The sequence below is a fragment of the Theropithecus gelada genome, chromosome 5 (genome assembly GCF_003255815.1).
Source record: "Theropithecus gelada isolate Dixy chromosome 5, Tgel_1.0, whole genome shotgun sequence".
Taxonomy (NCBI): Eukaryota; Metazoa; Chordata; class Mammalia; order Primates; family Cercopithecidae; genus Theropithecus; species Theropithecus gelada.
In genome coordinates, this window is record NC_037672.1 from 182349468 (window position 1) to 182370609 (window position 21142).

The 21142-nt window shown below is 42.6% G+C and overlaps 1 protein-coding gene across 3 annotated transcripts in view; it reads right to left on the reverse strand.

Annotated features, from left to right (window-relative positions):
* Positions 1-19869, reverse strand: part of CCDC110 (coiled-coil domain containing 110) — a 27139-nt gene extending 7270 nt beyond the window's left edge. Inside the window, exons 1-7 of one of the 3 annotated variants that reach the window (XM_025385486.1) lie at positions 19785-19863; positions 18873-18977; positions 10775-10830; positions 10429-10494; positions 8833-8943; positions 5909-8021; positions 5551-5600 (exon numbers count right to left, since the gene is read on the reverse strand). In XM_025385486.1, coding sequence (XP_025241271.1) covers positions 5551-5600; positions 5909-8021; positions 8833-8943; positions 10429-10494; positions 10775-10830; positions 18873-18977; positions 19785-19794 — 2511 coding nt within the window. In that variant the 5' untranslated portion in view covers positions 19795-19863. Of the gene's footprint in view, positions 1-5550; positions 5601-5908; positions 8022-8832; positions 8944-10428; positions 10495-10774; positions 10831-18872; positions 18978-19784 lie in introns of those variants that run through there. The other 2 variants (XM_025385487.1, XM_025385488.1) reach the window with 2 other exon arrangements.
* Positions 19870-21142: the final 1273 nt, after the last annotated feature.

The following is a 21142-nucleotide window of genomic DNA, read 5'->3' on the forward strand; positions in this document are numbered from 1 at the left end:
ACATCTGTTCAAGGCTCAAATCTGAAACAATAATTGTGGATGTCGGCCTAACATGGAAGAAAGGCTTAACTTTAAGGGAGACTTAGATCAATAATAAGCTCTAGTAAGAACTGTTAAGCAGAGAGAAAGTTAAGCAGTAGTACATCATAGTTTTTGAAATCTTATCCTGCTTCTTCAGAGACTGCCTGCTACTTTTGTATATAAATGTGGAACATGCATTAAGAATAATAAGCCAAGTTTAAGGTCGGGCTCGCTGGCTCACGCCTGTAATCCCAACACTTTGGGAGGCCAAGGTGGGTGAATTACTTGAGGTCAGGAGTTCGAGACCAGCCTGATCAATATGGTGAAACACTGTCTCTACCAAAAATACAAAAATTAGCCAGGCGTGGTGGCGGGCAACTGTAATCCTAGTTACTGGGGAAGCTGAGGCAGGAGAATTGCTTGAACCTGGGAGGTGGAGATTGCATTGAGCCAAGATTGCACCACTGCACTTCAGCCTGGACAACACAGTGAGACTCCATCTCAAAAAAAAAAAAAAAAAAAAAAACCAGGTTCAACCTGTTACTATTATAGCTGTCTACAGTAGAGCAAATTAATTTCTTAAGACTCTTGAATTATCTGTCATCCGTATTATCTACCTGGAAGAATTATGAAAACCAAATTTAAAATATTTTATAAGCTGTAAAATAAATAAATAATATGTATCAGTCTATTAAGGCTGGGTACAGTGGCCCACACCTGTAGTCCCAGCATTTTGGGAGACCAAGGCAGGAGGATCACCAGAACCCAGGAGCTTGAGGCCAGACTGGGCCACATGGTGAGACCCTGTCTCTAAAAGCAAACAGACGAAAACAAAACAAAACAAAAACAACCACTAGATCATTATCCATCAAATAATTTGTTGTCAATAAGTTGTAAGGTAATTTGTTAATTTGAATTTTCATCAATTATAACTGAATTTTCCCTTGTGGTATTTTGTTACAATGTCAAAAGTAAGTTAGTAGCATTATATAACACTTATATAATGCAATGTACCAGATACCATTCCATGTGCATTCCATATTAATATGTTTTTAATTATTAATCTCTTAATCTACATCTAACAACAAATGGAGTTTGAGAAAGATGAACTAATTTGTCCAAGTTAGCACAACTAGCACTGGCAAAGCCACATAGTCTTGCTTTTTTTTTTTTTTTTCCCCGAGACAGGGTCTTAGTTTCTGTCGCCGAAGCTGGAGTGCAGTGGTGTGATCATGGCTTACTGCAGCCTCAACCTCCCAGGCTCAAGCAATCCTGCCACAGCCTCCTAAGTAGCTGGGACCAGAGGCATATGCCACCACACCTGGATAATTTTTCAAATTTTCTGTGGAGACAAGGTCTCCCTATGCTGCCCACACTCGTCTTCAACTCCTAGGCTCAAACAATCCTCCCACCTCAGCCTTCTTGCTTTTTTTTTTTTTTCTTGAGACGGAATTTCGTTCTTGTTGCACAGGCTGGAGTACAAAGGCGCCATCTCGGCTCACTGCAACCTTTGCCTCCTGGGTTCACGCGATTCTCCTGCCTCAGCCTCCTGAGTAGCTGGGATTACAGGTGACGCCACCACGACCAGCTGATTTTGTACTTTTAGTAGAGACGGTGTTTCACCATGTTGATCAGGCTGGTCTTGAACTCCTGATGTCAGGTGATCCGCCCGCCTCAGCCTCCCAAAGTGCTGGGATTACAGGAGTGAGCCACCACGCCCAGCCTCTGGCTGCTTTCAAGTTATGTTAGTCACTCTACAGCCTTTACCAAAATTGGAGAGCAGGGTAAGATGGAGGTAACTTACTTGTAGGAAATCAACTATAGAACACATGTTAGTTTACAAGAAAAAAGACTGAGAAGACCTGTTTCCAGTTTATTCCTCCTCACACCTTATTAAGGGGGCAGGCTATAAGCCTATTGGAGCTAGCTAGAAAAACATATATTATCCTCCCTCCCCCCAATATATATATTTCCAAAAATCTTCATAAAGCAATTTGAAATCATTACACTACTGTTAGAAAGTGACCTAAAATGGTCGGGCGCGGTGGCTCATGCCTGTAATCCCAGCACTTTGGGAGGCCGAGGTGGGAGGATCACTTAAGGTCAGGAGTTCGAGATCAGCCTGGCCGACATAGTGAAACCTCATCTCTACTAAAAATACAGAAATAAGCTGGGCATGGTGGCACATGCCTATAGTCCCAGCTACTCAGGAGGCTGAAGCAGGAGAATAGCTTGAACCTGGGAGGCGGAGGTTGCAGTGAGCTGAGATGAGGCCACTGCACTCCAGCCTGAGCCACAGAGCAAGACTCTGTCTCAAAAAAAAAAAAAAAAAGAAAGAAAGGAGGGAGGGAGCGAGGGAGGGAGGAAGGAAAAAGGAAGGAAGGAAGGAAGGAAGGAAGGAAGGAAGGAAGGAAGGAAGGAAGGAAGGAAGGAAGGAAGGAAGGAAGGAAGGGAGGAACCTAAAATGTCATCTTGTCTAAACTTTGCTGTTGTTGTTAAGAGATGGGGTCTCACCCTGTCACCCAGGCTGGAGTGCAGTGGCACAATCATAGCTCACTGCAACCTCAAACTCCTGAGGTCAAGTGATCCTCCTACCTCAGTCTCATGAGTAGCTGGGACTACAGGTATGTACCACCCCATCCAGCTAATTTTGTCTAAACTTCTTGATACTTAAAACTCCTTATAACATTCATACAGAGTGAAGGCCCAGCCTATGCCTAATAGTCTAGTGTAATGGCAGCCTGTTAATTCATCATTCATTTAACAAATATTGAGTGCTTGCTATATTCCAGGCATAGCTCTGGGCACTGGGATTCAGCAGTAAACAAAACAGACAAAGGTAGGTTAAAAGTAAAAGGATGCACCTAACTTTTTAGTTATATTGTTTGTTTTATATTGTCAATGTTTTTTAACACTAACACTCTATTTTGTAACCACAATTCTCATAGTTCTTTAATCTTAATTTTGTATTTAAATGGATATAGTGCTCACCATTAGTTATTTTCTTAATGCTTTAGTTCTTTGATTTATATTTGATTTCCAGGATTTACTAATCCATTTTCATGGTATATATTTATTATTTAACTATTCAGAGTTTCTCGTACTGATTCATCATTACAAAATAAATATAAAAGCATGCAAAAAGATATACTATGCAAACACCAATCTAAAGACAACTAGAGAGGCTATATTAATATCAGAGACTTTAGAACAAGGAATACCCCTAGGGATAATGAGGGTTATTTCATAATAATAAGGGTATCAGTTTACCAAGCGGACATAATAGTGCTAAATGTGTGTGCATGCATAAGAGAGCTTTGGCCAGGCACGGTGGCTCATGCCTGTTATCCCAGCAATTTGGGAGGCTGAGGCAGGTGGATCACCTGAGGTCAGGAGTTCGAGACCAGTCTGGCCAACATGGTGAAACCCCATCTTTACTAAAAATATAAAAATTAGCCAGGCGTGGTGGTGGGCGCCTGTAATCTCAGCTACTCAGGAGGCTGAGACAGGATAATTGCTGGAACCCGGGAGGTGGAGGTTGCAGTGAGCTGAGATTGTTCCACTGCACTGCAGCCTGGGCTGACAACACTGAGACTCCATCTAAAAAAAATAATAATAACAGTAAAATAAAATAAAATAAAATAAAATAAAATAAAATAAAATAAAATAGCTTTAAAACACATTAAACAAATTTATAGAATGAACAAATCAACTTCTCTATTCCTCTATCAGTAACTGTTAGAACAAGCAGACACCAGATCAGTACAGACATAGATTTGCTCAATCCTGTCAACACGTTTACTTCGTTGACATTTATAGAACATTCCAGTTCACCTGAAACATCAACCAAGACAGACCATATTCTGGGCAATAAAACACGTCTCCATAAATTAAAAAAGATTTAGAGCATGTTCTCTGATCAAGACAGAATTAATAAGAAATCAATAAAAGAAAAATCACTGAAAATCTCCAAACATTTAGAAATCAAGCAACTCACTTCTAATCCATTGGGTCAAAGAATAAATCACGAGTGAAAAAGAAAATATTTTGAACTGAATGAAAATGAAAACATACCAGACTCTATGGTGCAGTTAATGTGGGTGCGAAACTAGGGAAGGAGCACATTAGCCCCAGATAACCCAAAGGAATAAAATTACTAAATAGGAACAGAAATCAATGGAATAAAAAACAAAGCAGCGAGAAAAATCAATGAAATAATAAGCCGATGTTTGAAAAGAAAAGTAAAATTGCTAAAACTCTAGCAAGAATGATAAAGAAAAAAGAACCCCCAAATTACCAATGTCAGAAATTGAAGAGGGGACGTCGCTGTAAGTCCTTTGAATGTTAAAATGCTAATAAGGAATATTATGAACAACTTTATGATAATACATTTGAGAACTTACAAGAAATGTACAAATTCCTCAGAACATACAAATTATCAATCCTAACTCAAGAAATAGAAAATCTGAATAGTTCTACATTAATAGAAATCATTTAGCAATGGAAAACCTTCCCATTTAGAAAAACCCAGGCCCTCTGGTAGATATTTACATATTACATATTTTCCAAATATGTATGAGTATTACGTATTTAAATATTTAAGGAAGGAATAATATAACACCAATCCTACACACATTCAGAAAATAGAGGAGGGGAAACACTTCCCAACAGGATTTTCCTGATACCAAAGCCAGACAAAGACATTACGAGAAAATAACACAGACCAACGTCCTTCTGAATATAGAAGCAGAAATCCTTAACAAAATATTATCAAATTGAATCCAGGAATATATATTAAAAGAATAATACAACCTCACCTAGTGGAGTTTGTCCCAGGAATTCAAGGTGAATGTTTCTTAACATAATTTACCATAGTGACAGATTGAAGGAGTAAAACAGGATCACCTCAATAAACGTAGGAAAAGCACTGCGCAAAATTCAACCAGGAATATTTGAACAGCAGTCTTTGAATATTTGAACAGACAGAGTGTCTCTGGAGCCCAGGACAGGTGTGCCTGCAACCTTGGAAGCTAGAGATCGTGTTTGCTCTGGAGCCAGGGCAGGCATGCTTATTGTCCAGTGCAATGTTTCCACCTACAGCAACGGGCAGGCATCTTACTAGCCATTATAATATTTGGGTTTCTAAGCTCGCTCTCTCCTGTGATGCAACCCACTGTATGATCCTCTTTACGCTGCTTATAGAAATTGGGGCTCGGGGAACCAATGCAGACATGCTGACACTCTGACTCCTGCTGTTGTAACAAACTATCCTCAGTCTCTCACTCAGGAGTCTTGTGCCTTCCACGAGAACCCACAAAACTGTAGCAGGCTAAAATATGAGCTTACCAGTTGGGTAAAACCTCACATTCGCCACTGTTCTTGACAATATAAAATATATACCTAATTCCAATTTCTAATTTTAAAAACTAGTCTAATCAATTACCAGGTTAATGTCATCATACAATTTAAAATTATTTTCGGGGTGGAAAAGTACTTGGACAAAGGTTTTGAAACATTGATTTTAGCCGTTTATTTATAGATCTTGGATGGAAGCAACTGATATAGTTTACTTGGAATTCCTAGGAAAAAAAAAAAGAATTCTTTTAAGGTGGGAGTACTACTTATACTTTAAAATAGTAATTAACTCCCTCTTGCTCACTGCCAAAGTTGCTTTGTACGCATGCAATGTACATAATTAATATAAATATAAATTTTATCTAGAAAAATTTCCTAAATAATTTCACTGTATAATACATTAGATACAAATTTTACAAAACAAAATTATATTCATCTTAAAGTTTCCTCCTTATTTCTGTACTCTGGCTAGTGCCCAACAGGCTACAAGAATCTTAAACACATCTCTACTAATCTACCAGGACTTGCATACCTTTCAAATCTGAAGCCAAAGGCCTACTCCGAGGACTAGCGGTATCTTCATGAATATAGTTGTCAAAATGGAATTTCTCTCTTCTTGAAATATAAGTTGATTTTGAAGGGTCATTATGCTGACTACAAATTTTATCACTTAAATTTAAATATTCTCGTTGAAGATTCCGCATCTCAAATTCCAAGGTATCCCTTTCATTTTCTATGCTTCTTACATAATTTTCTAAAAGTATTTTGTCTTCAGTAAGTCTACTGATGCTGTTTTCAAATTTTACATTTTCTTGACTATGTTTCTTTAGTTCTTCTTTTAGAATCTGATTATCTGTTTTGGTTTCCATGACCATTTTTGATAACATTTCGCATTCCTTGCCAATTTCCGACAAGCTATTCTTATAAATACTTGCTTCTGATTTTGCGTTTTTTATTTCTTGCAGGAAATTCTCTTCTGCAGTAGATTGGTAGGTTTGAATATTCTCAATTTCTCTTTCCATAATTTGTCTGGCAGCAGCAGATTCTTGTAATGTTGTTTCAAGATTGAGTTTTTCATCTTTAACTGTTTCTATTATTTGAAGAAGTGTCTCTTGTTCGGTTTTTGCCAATCTTTCTTTCTCTTTTAGCTGCATTATCTCTAGCTGGTTTTCTTTTAGTTCATTTTCAAGTGAGCTTTTTTCTTTTAGAAGCTGGTGTGTTTTTTTCTCTAACATTTCTTTTTCATCTTGTATCAATAGAATATTGGTTTTCATTGCTTCCATTTCTATACTCATTCGATTATTTTCATTATTGACAATGGCCATATCACTTTGAGTTTTGTGTTCCTTACTTTTTAGTTGATCGAATGCTTCCATCATTTGTTGCTTCTCTAAAGAAAGTTGTATGTTTTTTTCCTCTAGAGTTTTATTTTGGCCTTGGAGAACATTATATTTACTAATTATTTTTTTTAATTCTTTAAGACACTCTTTGCTGTCTTCTTCTGTTTTACTTAACTTAGACTGAATAGTACTCTTTTCTTCAACCAGATTCTTAAGTTGCTTTTCATATGTTTCAACTTTCTGTATGAGAGATTGTGTGGTAAAGATAAGAGGTTTCATTTTGGACTTAAGGTTCAGATTTTCATTCTCCAGTTCTGTTACTTTTTTCTGTATCTGCACAGATTCTTTCAGGTAATTCTGTAAGTACTGAATTTTTGCAACACACTGTTCAGTAACGGAATTAACTTTGGAAGTTTTCTCATTTTCAAATATTATTGATCCTTGTTTTACTAGAAATGGTTGTCTTTCTTTGTCTTTCATTTCGTGTTTTGTTTGGTCGAGGAATGACAGTGTGTATCTTGGAACTCTGGAATGGAATTTTAAATCTGTAATATTTTTGCCAGTGATGGGAATTTCTTTATTGTTTTTCTCATTTCTCTTTCCCCTGTGTATTTCACTCTTGGATAATTTTTTACATTTTCTACAAAAATTCACATGGAATTTTGACACTGTTTCCCTGAAGGGGAGTAATTTGTTTACTAATGCCTCTAATTCTGAAATTCTCTTTGATTTTATATCTTCATTTAAGTTACGGTCCACGTTTTCTTCCTTAATAAAGTTCATTTTTTCCTGGTGAATAGGGGACAGGTCATATTTATCATTACTTTGAACACTTGGATCAGTTTTTAAAGTCTGAAGTTCATTTGCAAGTGCCACTTCCCTATCGTGTGACTTTTGAAGCTCTTCTTTCATTTGTTTGATAGAATGGCAAATGTCATCTAAATTTTCACAAAATCCATGCTTGAGAAAAGGCACAGTAATTTTGGATTTATCCAGAATTACCATATCAGCTTGAGACATCACATTTTGAGGTGCAGTAGGTAGAAAATGATAAAAGTTATTATAATTCTTCAAGATGTCAGAATTTTCTGAAGGGTGTATAATTATGTTTGAAGATAAATTGTCTGTTGAAGTTCTCAGAGTTAAAGTGTCCTCGAAATGCATCTGGGATGGAACATTTATATTTTGAGAGAGACTGTTCACACTATCACCACTTAATTTCTCTTCCACTGAATGAAGTGTCTTGGAATCCTTAAAATGACGACTTTTCTCCATAGAAAGGTTTCCTTCTTGATTCTCTGTAGGCTGTAACAAGAAGTACACTATAAATGTATTGTCATTTGCCACATGTCCAAGCAGTACAGATAATATTTTGTGGAGGATTTATTTATGTACCCTAAACAAGCATTTTACCCATTTCCACAGCAAAGGAGCATAACAAGTATGATTTATTTTCTCCAACAGTTGTTTTTAGATCTGTAACTCTGGTCTTCACAGTTTGCTTAGAACTTGCTCTTATTTCCTTTGGGGTGAGATACTTGGGCCAACTCCTCAATTTCAGAAATATAGAAATTTAGCGTCCTTCAAGAGGCCATCATAGGTAGGTGGGGAAGATGAAACTGATAGGTCAAATGGGAGTTTCAGGCAAATGAATGTTTCTAATTCTGAGCTATTTGTTAACCTTAGCTTGTACTCCCTTCAGGTGATTTTAGGACTGTGACTATCCCGGAAGTGTGAATTCGAGTCAGTGTGGACACAGTGATGGTAACTTTGGTTTGGAGCTTTTCTAGGGAATTTACCACAGACCTAGGTCAATCCTAAGTGAATAGATTGGCTATAAAAACTGCCTTGTATTTGAATTTACTTGGGAATCTTTCGGGATCTGGACAAAGTCAAATGTCCCTTCCAGACTCTCAGGAGAAATGGGCAAATTGCAGAAGAACAGAGGTAAAAAAACACATGTCTTTTAAGGGTTTCAGGACTGGACTTTCCTTATTTTCATCTCTGATGGTCCATTTTTCCTATAACAAAGGGGACCACGTAAAGTGAAAGGAACTGATGGTAGTCACGTTTTGAAGTACCTACATACAGAAATGATTTCTATAGAATAACATACCAAATCCTTTTCAATGCGTGCACCAAACGCCAGATTTTTTTCTGAGCCAAATTGTGGGTTTTCTACTTCAATAATACTTTTGTTCAATATTTCACTGATTTCCGACTGTACCTTTAAAAGTTGAGAAAAATTTGATTCCAGATTTGTAAACTTATGAATGTACAGGAATAATAGATGTTAAAATTAAAAGGTGTGTTTAAATTTCCTGCCCATAAAAAGTCTTTCCCATTGTATCGAATACAAATAAAAGCTACTTAATTTATTGTAATCTTTATTGTTCATCTTTAAGAAAATTATGCCTTAATTGTTATAAAGTCAGAAACAATTTAGTAAAACAAAGTTTTATGAACTATATTCAAATGATTTTAGACGTCTGATTTTTACATTGTTGAATAAGAGACCTTTGGAATCTATTCTGTCCCCTTTAGGAGGAGTTATCTTCCCTTCCCATTTCCCTGCAGGTGCTTTTAGTAGAAGAACATTGGGATGAAGTTTACATTGGGTCTTTAGTGAATATGTGGGTGTTACATACCCCCCATATCCATACTCTAGCCCTCTGTTTATACTTCTCCTTATTTCTTCTGGATGAAGTGTGGTTATGGTAGTATTGATTCGGCCTCTAACTCCCAGGGGCACCTGACTGAGCGCTAACCAGTCAGGAAATAGTAGCCACCTGACAGTGATTGGTTCAAGCATTGCCTGTGACCCAGTCGGGATCAGTCTGAATCAGGCCAAGAACCTCAGTTTAAACTATTATGAGCAAAGTGTAGCCGGGTGCGGTGGCTCACGCCTGTAATCCCAGCATTTTGGGAGGTCGAGGCGGGCAGATCACTTAAGGTCGGGAGTTCAAGACTAGCCTGGCTAATAGGGTGAAACCTGGTCTCTACTAAAAATACAAAAATTAACCAGGCATGGTGGTGGGCACCTGTAATCCCAGCTACTCATGAGGCTGAGGCAGGAGAATTGCTTGAACCCAGGAGGCAGAGGTCGCAGGGAGCCAAGATCATGCCACTGCACTCCAGCCTGGGCAACAAGAGCGAAAACTCCTTCTCAAAGCAAAGTGTACTCTCTTTTCTGACTTGAATTTGGAAGGAAAAAGAACTGGACCTTCTAGCAGATCTTCTACCGCCACAGGGAGTCTGAGAATCCCCTACTGTGGAAAGCAGAATCAGGATACAGAGTGAGACCTGCTCTGACAACACAAGACCTAATCACGTGGACTCAGCCATCCTGAAGTGGGCTCTCTCCAGGACTTTCATTTACTTGAGCTGTTAAAGTGCATTTTTCCCCTAAGCCAGTTTGAATTAGATTTTATGTCACTAACAATGAGGGTCCCTATTTGTAGTCTGTATACAGACTTTAAACATGTATTTAAAAGATCAGCGACTGCTGCGTGTTTTGGCTTGCTTCCAAACACAAGTAAAACAGAGAGAAGAATGCAGTTTCCTTAAAAGAAATTTTGAGCCTAGAATATGCTGTGACCTCTATTATATTAAATTCTGTGTCAGCTAATCCATTGGCTAGTGATCATCAGCTTAGAAGATGGGATGATACTTTAAGGTTAGATATTTCATATATAGATTAAAAGAAACATACCATGCTGACATTCTGCAAAGTCTGCATTCGCAAAGCCTGAAATGATTCCAATTGATGCTGAAGGACCTATGACAAAAGTAAGAAATTGAATATTTTTAGGGAGGTAAACATATTATTGAATTGTTACGATTTTATGTCTCCCAAAGTTGCCTATTACTTGAAAGGATCCCATGAGGGCCAGGTGGTTCACATTGTTAGTCATTTTGCTAACTCTTCAATGTGCTTTCATGGAGATCTTTGTGAAGATAAAGTGGGAGAACCCGCACGCATTTAGGGAGTATTTGTTCTGAAAAAGATCAGCCTTTACCCAGAATTTTGGAGATAATAAAATGAAATAGAGACTCACTTTCAATGCTGATTGTGGTTGGATTTGGTTCTCTGATTCTGCTATGCAGCCATATTCTAAGAAGCAAAATGGGAAAACCACATAAGCTAATTCTTAAATTTTATTTTTTAATACCTGTAATAGAAAGCGGTCTCCGAACTCTCTTGGATAGTGAGGCAGAGATAATGAGAACTTCTGATATTCACACTATGCTAGTCCCACAATAAGCTTAAGTGATCATTCTTGCTTGACTTAATATATCCACTTGAGGCTATAGTAGTGTCTTTCCTTTTAGAGTACACCATTAATTTGCAACACCACACTTAAAACTCTGAAAAACTCAAATATCAAATATCTTTGTTTCTGGGATATAAACTACATTTAAAAAAAAACAAAAAAGAAAAACTAATACTCCTCATGTTATGGGAGACTCTTGGCAAAGTAGTATATAGATAGACCTCAGTTTCTATGAAATTTCTATGACACTTTTCCCCTTATGGAAACCAAGTTGGATCAACAGCGTATTTTTTGTCTTGGTCTTAAGCACAGTACCCACACGTGGCTTCTCTTGGGAAGTTGCACATTCTCGGTCTTTAGATCCCCTCTTGGCCCTGTATGAATGGGCCTGGGCCTGGAACACGTCTTTACCGAGAGGACTCTTTCTAAAGTCCTCACTCACAGCCTGTGCTGGACTTGCTACCATGTGTGGGGATGGCACTCCCTGCTTCAGACTCAGTGTGTACTCCTTTGTTCTGCTTAAGTGTGTGTGTCATATGATACCTGGCCAACCCCACTACTCTATCTGTCCCCTGCTAGACGGACTGGGCCCTCTGGCTGTGGCGAACTAACACCCACTACTGAGGCTGATCTTGCTCCCTCTCTTCGTCTCTTCGCTCTGTGAGTAAAGCGTTGTTCCATCTGGTGCCTGACTGTTGTGTTTTGCTTGGTGACTCGGATACTGAGACACAGTAGACAGAAGTGCTCCAACTTCTTTTGATAATAGGCAGAATGTCACTTTCTTGATACCTTCCTGAATAGAGTATAGATCTGCAACAGGGGGAGACTGTACCATGTTTGCAAATTTCCTCACATTCCTCTTCGCCTGCATGTCGGGCTGCTTGCTTTGTCAACTTTTTATTAAAGAGTGTATTAATAAAAGCTTTCAGTGTCCTAAGTAAAATGTGAGCTATGATGGAATGTTCCCTAGGCTGATAATTTCTGCCCTAAGTTTTTAAAGAGGTCAGAGAATCTCCTTTGGATTGGCAGACTGTCAGATGTTAGAGAAGCTGCTTGCAAAGTACGGCACCCCTTTTGCCCTCTGACCCTCACCACCAAAGGGGCAATGCTGGTTTGGAGCCTGGAGCTGCCTGGCTATTGAAGAAGCTTCAGTCAGAGGGCGGGGAAGGAGGGCAAGTCTGTCTGAGTCTTGCTCAGCTTTGCCTCTTCTTGGGAATAAACTGGCAGCTAAACTCCTGGTATCCTGAACTGTTCATCTAAAAAATAAGGAACTGAAGGAAGGCCCAGACCAGCATAGGAAGGAAACACCAAGTTTTTCAGACTCTAAAGTAATCTCTTCTAATGAACTTAACCAGAGCAAAGAGCACGCCGGAAAGAATATACCACGTAGAATCCCGCCACCCGCAACAAACTGCTGTTAGTTTTAGGTGCCATCTTTCAGTCAGCTCTCTACGCACATATGTGGACGAAGTGGAATCCTTTTATACATCAACGGTATTTTACATAAATAGTACCCATATTTACTTGAATTTAAGAGAATTTTAAAAACTGCAAGTAGTGGAAATTAGTTCTAGTATTTAGATTTTTTTTTAACTACATGAGAGATATTATTTTCTAAGAGATCTCTATAAGCTAATGAAAATTAACATGAATTGAGATTGAAATCTTTATTGTTTCAATAACAAAAAGTTCTATTGTATTCATTTTTGACTTACTCCCTGCCAAGAGAGGTGAGAAAATTAGCATTCTATTTCCTTCGATGCCTACTTCCCTCTTTTCATGATATTTGCTAGTTATATGATTTATACACTGTGAAGTTTTATGTTTACATTCTGTTCTGTAACCGTAATTTCCACACAGCTCTTTATTTAAACACAAAGATAGGATATCATTCTCATAAATATTTTCAGCCTTCAATTTTATTCTGAATGATGTAACTGTTCAACATTCTATCTCCTTCCTATACCTACAGCAATAGCTTCCTTTTTCTGTACAGATTTTCTTTCATTAGGAGGATTTGCAAGTTCAAAGCTAAATATAAGATTCCTTTAGCTAAAATCAAATAAGAAATATAAGACCAAAAGAAATGTACAGACTTAATAAAGGGATATAGTAAATCAAAGATTTTAAAGAAAACAATGGGATTTATACCTGTTGTCTACATCTATTTTTCATCTTCCACCTCTTCAACCTTTTTTGGCCTCAGCGTGATTGCACTGTTACTAGGCAGCTTAATGAACCCACGGGAGCACAAGATGAGGACACGTCGGAGCAGGAGATGGGGCTAGATTACGCAGGGCCTCCGGGCCAAGCTGAGCGGGTTGGCTTTTCCTTTAAGTAAAATGGGGAACTTTCGAAGGTTTCCATCATGAGAATGATCTGATCTGACTGAAAAGTTTACAGGTCACTCTGCTGCATGATAATGGATTATGGGGTGGGAGTAAGAAGGCAACTGCAGGGCTATTGCAATAATCCAAGTGGAGATGAAGATATCTTGGACTGGAATGGTGGTGGGGAAAATGGGGAAAAGTAGGTGGATTCAGAATACACTTTGGAGATGAAGCCAGCAGCGTTGCTGGAGGATTCGTTGGGGCCAGGAGAGAGGAATGAAGGATGACTCCTTGGTTTTTGGTGAGAGCAGATGGATGAGTAATGATGTCATTTACTGGGGGAAAATAGTAGAGTAGGAACATACGTTAGGAGAAAAACATTTTTAGATATGTTAAGGCTAGGTTGTCTGTTAAACATCATAGGAGAGATATCCAGCAGCCAGGTGGGTCTACCAGTGTATGGTTCATGGGAGCAGCAATGAACACATCATTCAACATGGGTGGGCCGGGTGCGGTGGCTTACTCCTGTAATCCCAGCACTTTGGCAGGCCGAGGGGGGCGGATCATGAGGTCAGGAGATCGAGACCATCCTGGCTAACAAGGTGAAACCCTGTCTCTACTAAAAATACAAAAAATTACCCACGCGTGGTTGCACGTGCCTGTAATCCCAGCTACTCGGGAGGCTGAGGCAGGAGAATTGCTTGAACCTGGGAGGTGGAGGTTGCAGTGAGCCGAGATTGTGCCACTGCACTCCAGCCTGGGCAATAGGAGCGAAACTCCATCTCAAAACAAACAAACAAACAAACAAACAAACATAGATGTCACTGCTGGCCATGCGGAAGGACATGCATAGAAGCCCGAAGGAAGTGCTTGAGGAGAGAATGGAACGTGGAGATTGGTGGGCATGGAGGATAGGTAGCTCTTTCTAGTTTCACTGTGGAGGGGACGACAGTGCATCCTGGAAGAGATGTGAAGTTGAAGAGGGAATTTTTTTTCTTTTTTTGAGATGGGGTCTCACTCTGTTGCGCAGGCTGGAGTGCAGTGGCGCCATCTTGGCTCACTGCAACCTCCACCTCCAAGGCTCAAGCGATCCTCCCACGTCAGCCTCTGGAGGAGCTGGGACCACAGGTGTGTGCCACCACATCTGGCTAAAGGAATTTGTTTTGTTTTGTTTTGTTTTTTTAACTACAAGACATTCTAACATCCTTGTTTGCTGCTGGAATCACATAGCAGAAAGGGAGAAAAGCAATAATTCTGGACAATGAGGGAGGCTAATTGCAGAAGCTGGGTACTTGAGAATTCCACAGGAGATGAGATCCAAAGGAAACCACTTTTGATTGATCAAGGACAATTCTTCCATTGAAATGGGAGAAGACCTAGAATATGGGTTTCACAAATGTGAAGGGTGAGAATGAAGGAGTTTGGGTGTGAGTGCTTGTACTTTTTTCACATAGTGTGGGACCATGTTACAAGGGGAGAGGCCAGGGAGAAAGGTGTTAGAGATTTGAGAACAGGAGGAGTGAAATAGCTTTTCTTGCAGAGGGTTTGAAAAAGAATTTGCTGTGGAACTAAAGTAAGTTTTCCCAATAGCATTGAGGACTCATTTTAGATTCATGGCATGACTCACAAGTGAGTGTTTTTCTCCAGCAATGATTCCGTGCAGGCAGAGAACAGGCAGGGGGTTGGAGTCATCTATTTTTAAAAGCTGTCAACATAACTTTCTGTTTTTCTTGTGCGTTTCAGAGATGTTGGCTGCTACTTATTCCCAAAGGAAAGGTAATTTAAAAACTCAGCAAAACGTAGTCACACAGAATTATGTGATTCTAGAATTGGAAGGGAAGTTATCCAAGAACCCAGGAGATAAAACACAATCACACTTCACCATTTACCAAGTCCCTGCTAAAATTACAATATCGGGAGGCATATAAACAAACTGGAGACATGGTCCCACCCACCAAGATTAGAGTTTATTGGGAATGTAAGGAATAGTACTCATCTTACATCCAACGTAAATTTTCCAGCTGTTTCATATTTGTGTCAAAAGTGAAAAACAAGAGAGTTATCAATGGGATGACTTTTGAGGTAATTTTTATTCTGAGCCTGCAAAAAATATTGTATTCAATGTATACAAAAAGTATCGACTGCATACCCGTAGCAAACAGACCAAGAGGAGCAAATACATCCTGAAAATGCAACAGGATAATGATTCTATATAGGATGTCAGGCTCTCTGCAAGCTTTCTAATTCTTAGGTTCTTCTCATGGCAACCTCTGCCTCCCGGGTTCAAGAGATTCTCTTGCCTCAGCTTCCTGAGTAGCTGGGACTACAGGCATGTGCCACCACACCCGGCTAATTTTTGTATTTTTAGTAGAGATGGGGTTTCACCATGTTGGCCAGGCTGGTCTCAAACTCCTGACCTCAGGTGATCTTCCTGCCTCGGCCTCCTGAAATGCTGGGATTACAGGCGTGAGCCACCATGCCTGGCCGCAGGTTCTAATACTGAGTTCTGCTGTGACAATTCAAGTTCATTTCTAGACGTCCCAGTCTTACAAAGCTTTGTGAGGTGTGGCACCCTCTGCATGAGGCTTTGTCACAGTCATTATGCAAAGAGCTATGCAGCAGGTTGCCTGATGCCCAGATGTGAATTCTAGCTTTGCCACACACTCGCAGTGAAGGGTAACTGCAGGCAAGTGTCCAGTTTGTAGGTAAAGTCCTTATTGAGTGCACGGCACATAGTGAATGCTCAAGAGACACGAAGTCATTGCTGCAGAGGCGATATGATGATTATTTGGTAAATTCAAAGCCCGGTCTTGGTTCCTCCCTCCTGCCCTTCCCTATTTGTTCTGCTCCATTTACAAGAGCTGTTCCTCAGTCACACCAGCCACACTCCCACCACAGGGTCTTTGCAGTTGCCATTTTCTCTGCCTGCAATGCTGTTTCCCTAGAAATCTGCACAGATTGCTTCTTTACCTCCTTCTGGTGTTGGCTCAGATGTGACCTGCTGAGTGAGGACTTCTCCCACCACCCTGTTTAAAATGACACGCTTCCCACCCACCTCTGCCACTCCAAATATTCCTCCACCCCTTCTCAGCCTTATTTTCTCCATAGAATTTATTCCCCACGTACACACACGCAATAGCCTTTGTCTGTCCGTTCCCTCACTAGAAGGTAAGCTCCCTGTGGGCAGGGAATCTTGCATGTCTTGTTCACTGTTGGATCCCCAGCACCTAGAACATCACTTGAAACTTAGCAGATGCTCAAAAGAATATGCTCCACAAACGAATGAATGAATGAATGAAGACTCAGGTAGAACAGGGTGCTGGGAACAATACCCTGGTCATCCTCAAATTCAAAAGTCTCTCACAAACCCATTCCAGTAAGGGTGAATTAGGTTAACCACTAGTTCTCAAATCATAGAGACCTTAGGAACATTCTATAACTCTTTGTAACCTGGCAGTAGTTATGCAAATCAGGTCATTATTTTGTCAGTACTCAGGGAATGGATCACTTGGTGACAATGAAGCGTCAACAGGAGAATAGAGAGAAGGGCGCCAGCCATACCTCCTACTTTTGCCTGTAGTTGCAGGCAGGAAATTCCTGGGTGGCCCCTGACTCAAGATAACTGGTGTTTATTGAGAACCTGTCCTGTGTCAACACCATACCTGTAACCACTGTGTTCTGACAAGAAAGACTGTAACTCTTAAACAAATACATGTGCTATTTTGCATGTAACTATTTTCTATACATATTGGCATTTTTCTCCAGAACCCTAAGCCTCATTCATGTTAGAAAACATGTGAGCTTGCCAAATTAAGGTACTTCTATTTCCTCTGACCTTACATGCTCTCTTTGAGGTAAATACAGAGCTACCTCAATGTCTCAATTCTCTGTGAGGACTCTTTCTCCTGTTTTTAGGGGCCCCCTTTGCCCCTCCTGGTTGCCCAGGGAAACCTGCATATCTCATGGGTGGAGGCAGGAGGGCGGAGAGGGGACTGGCCAGTGCCTGTCCTGCTGGCCTCCACTGGGGTGCCTGGGCACCTGGGTGTCTTCCGTCTGCTGAGGTGTGACTGCTCTAGTCTCTTCTTTCCAGGCCCCAACAAGGCATTTTGTGAAGATGTTGGATGGTGACGGTGCAGAAATCCTGTCCCAAACTCAGACCTCTTGGGGCTCAGCACTTTGGCATCAGGATTATCCATATCCTACAGAGGGGCAACTGGGGGTCCAGGTGTGGCACATCAGTCTAGACCCTTCTTCTGCCCCGTGCTCTGCTCCTTCCCCGGCATGTCACCTCACAGCAGGCTCCTCTGAGAGGCGTGTAGTCACCTGGGACTCCACCTTCAATGTCCTCAGATTCCCCTAGCTGGGTACCCCCATCTTATTCATAGTTTATGTGGAGCTTGAAAACTTTAGCTATGTGGCTATTTCAAACATCCTCCCCATATAATATCCTGTAGTCTATAAACATTTACTGTAAAAAGTAGTTTTCTTTAGAAAAGGTATACACTCCTCCCTGGATATCCACAGGGGATTGGTTCCAGAGCCTCTGCAGATAGCAAAATCTGCAGATGCTCAAGTCCCTAATACAAAATGGGGTAGTATTTGCATAGCTTCTATGCATATCCTGCTATATACTTTAAATCATCTCTCGATTACTTGTAATACCTTATACAATGTAAATGCTATGTAAATGGCTGTTATACTGTTCAAAATTTGCATTTAAAAATTGCGGTACTGTTATTTTTAAATTTTTTTTTCCCCCTGAATATTTTCCATCTGTGGTTGGTTGAATCCAAGGATGTGGAACTCCCGGATACCGAGGGCTGACTGCATATCGTTTTAGTGTGTGTCCAAAAAACTCAACAATTCTTACTTAGCATTCAGAGAAGCAATGTAGGATAGCGTGGTGGTGAAGACAGGTAGTCCGGAGCCGCCCTGCTGAATGCCCGCCCCATTCCATGCTGCCTGTGTGACCTTAGGGAGTTAACCTCTCTGTGCCCGTTTCCTCATCTGCAAAATGGGGATCGTGACAGCACCTACTGCGTAGAAGTGTTGTGAGAATTAAAGAGTTGATCCAGGCCGGGCGCGGTGGCTCAAGCCTGTAATCCCAGCACTTTGGGAGGCCGAGACGGGTGGATCACGAGGTCAGGAGATCGAGACAATCTTGGCTAACACGGTGAAACCCCGTCTCTACTAAGAAATACAAAAAACTAGCCGGGCGAGGTGGCGGGCGCCTGTAGTCCCAGCTACTCGGGAGGCTGAGGCCGGAGAATGGCGGGAACCCGGGAGGCGGAGCTTGCAGTGAGCTGAGATCCGGCCACTGCACTCTAGCCTGGGCTATAGAGCGAGACTCCGTCTCAAAAAAAAAAAAAAAAAAAAGAGTTGATCCATCACGTGCCTAGATAGAACAGCACTGGCACAAAGCGCGAGTGCCGTGGCGGCTGCTGTCAGTGTCATCACGGCCGTGGGAAGCACGCCAGGTGAGCAGGTGGCGCGGGCCAGGTGCTGCCGCCTGTGTATAGTTAAAGGCGGCGTTTACAGCCTGGCGATTTTACCTGTGCCACTGCAGCCACTTTCCTTCACCCCCTCCGAGGAATTTAGGATCTTGGACGCTGAAAGGAGAACGGAGTCAACTTCATCCTCTTCCTGGGGCTGCTTTTCTGTAACAGAACCGTCCGGGGCTGTTCGGTCGCGGGGCGTGGCGTGGCGCGGCGGGGCTGGAGGTGGGGGCGTGGCAGAGGGATGGGGCGGGGCGGGGCTGAGGGCGGATGGGGCGGAGAGATTGGGCGGGGCTGCGGCGGGCAGAGGAATGGGGCGGGGTCAGGGCTGAAGGCTGGGCTGGGCATAGGGAATGGGGCTGGGGCGGGGCGGAGGGAGTGGGGCTGGGGTGGGGCTGGGGCGGGGCTGAAGGCTGGGGCGGGGCGGAGGGCTGGGATGGGGCGGAGAGATTGGGCGGGGCTGCGGGGGGCAGAGAAACGGGGCGGGGTCAGGGCCGAAGGCTGGGGCGGGGCGGAAGGATGGGGCGGGGAGGGCGGAGCGGAGATAATTAGGAGGGGGCGGGGCTGAAGGCTGGGGCGGGGCGCAGGGATGGGATGGGGCGGAGAGACTGGGCGGGACCTGTAGGGGCAGAGGAGTGGGGCGGGGTCAGGGCTGAAGGGTGGGGCGGGGCGGAGGGATGGCAACAGGCCGGGCCTGGGGCGGGGCACGGCGCTTTCGGCAAGCGGCCGCCCGAGGGCGCGGTGGGCGGGCAGCGGCGGCAGACCGCGCAGCTAACCTGTAATCACAGCCGGAGGAGGGGGCCGCAGCAGGTGCTCAGCCCTAGGGCCGAGCAGGAGATGTGCGGCAAGTGCAGAAGGGCGGACCCGGGATGCCCCGGGGCTTCGAGCGGGGAGCCGCCTGCTGAATGCCCTTCTGCTGCCCTCCGTTCCCGCGGCTCCCCTAGGAGCCCAGCCCCGCCCAACTCTTACCTGGGCTCATCGCCGCGGCTCATCTCTCTCGCAACAGCCGCCGCACGCGCCCGCTCCGCCGCCCCGCTCAGGGCATCCTGTCGCCGGGTAACCGGGTGGCCGGGGCGCTGGCCCCACCCCCACCCTCGGCGGCGCGCGCTCGGCTGGGGTCCCTGGTGGGGTCCCGGTGGGTCCCTCGTCACTCCGGACTCTTCCCCGAGAGCTTCCCTGGGAACCTGGCCTGGGACAGCCCACCTGGGCCCCTCCCCGCACACACGCGGCTATCCAGGACGGGCTTGCTCACACTCGGACTTGCGGCAGTACCCGCTGTACCAAAGCGGTGCAGAGAAAGGGACCGCCTGGGGACGGACACACACCTGAGAGCTTCCCCTTTGTCTTTCCGCATCTCCACTTCATTGCTGGTTTTATTCTTAGTTCTCTCGTTTCAGCGCATCCCTCAGAGGAGTTTCAGCATTTGGGGATTTGAATGGCCCATGAGCAATATTGTGAAAGGACTTTTGTTTGCTACCATGAAAAGGAGACTCCTATTTCCCAATAATGAACTTAACCTAAACATGTATTAAAATATGCCTATTAAAGCTGTCGGAAGCGACAGTGGTCTTCATTTGTCTACGCATGTTAATTTTTACGAACCTGGTGAATCACGTGCAGGATTGATGTTGCATTCACGGGAAACCCGACCTCCTTTAACCAAGGACTGGGTGTGCCCTCAGCTAATCCTCCTGCCCATCAGAGAATGGTGCTCTTTAAAGTTTTAAACGATTATATATTATTTATTTTGTAGTAAACCATTACTACAAAATTTTGAAAATTAAAATTCAAAATCACAATCACCAGGATATCATAATTTGCTATATACTAGATGATAAGTAATACATGGCTTGCTTTCATTGAAATGAAACTGCTTATGATAGTTTCAATGCTTACTTCCTCTAATTTCTTGTTTCCTATAGAAATGGGCTCCAGTGCGCGTGCCTGTAATCCCAGCTACTCAGGAGGCTGAGGCAGAAGAATCGCTTGAACCCGGGAGTCAGAGGTTGCAGTAAGCCGAGATCACGCCACTGCGCTCCAGCCTGGGCGACAGAGCCAGACTCCGTCTCAAAAAAACAAAAAAACAAAACCAAACTAACAAACAAAGAAATGGGCTCTAGGTCCGGCGCTGTGGCCCACACCTGTAGTCCCAGCACTTTGGGAGACCAAGGTGGGTGGATCACCTGAGGTCAGGAGTCCGAGACCAGCCTGGCCAACATGGTGAAATCTCGTGTCTACTAAAAATACAAAAATTAGTCGGGTATGGTGGAGTACATCTATAATCCCAGCTACCTGGGAGGCTGAGGCAGGAGAATCACTTGAACCCA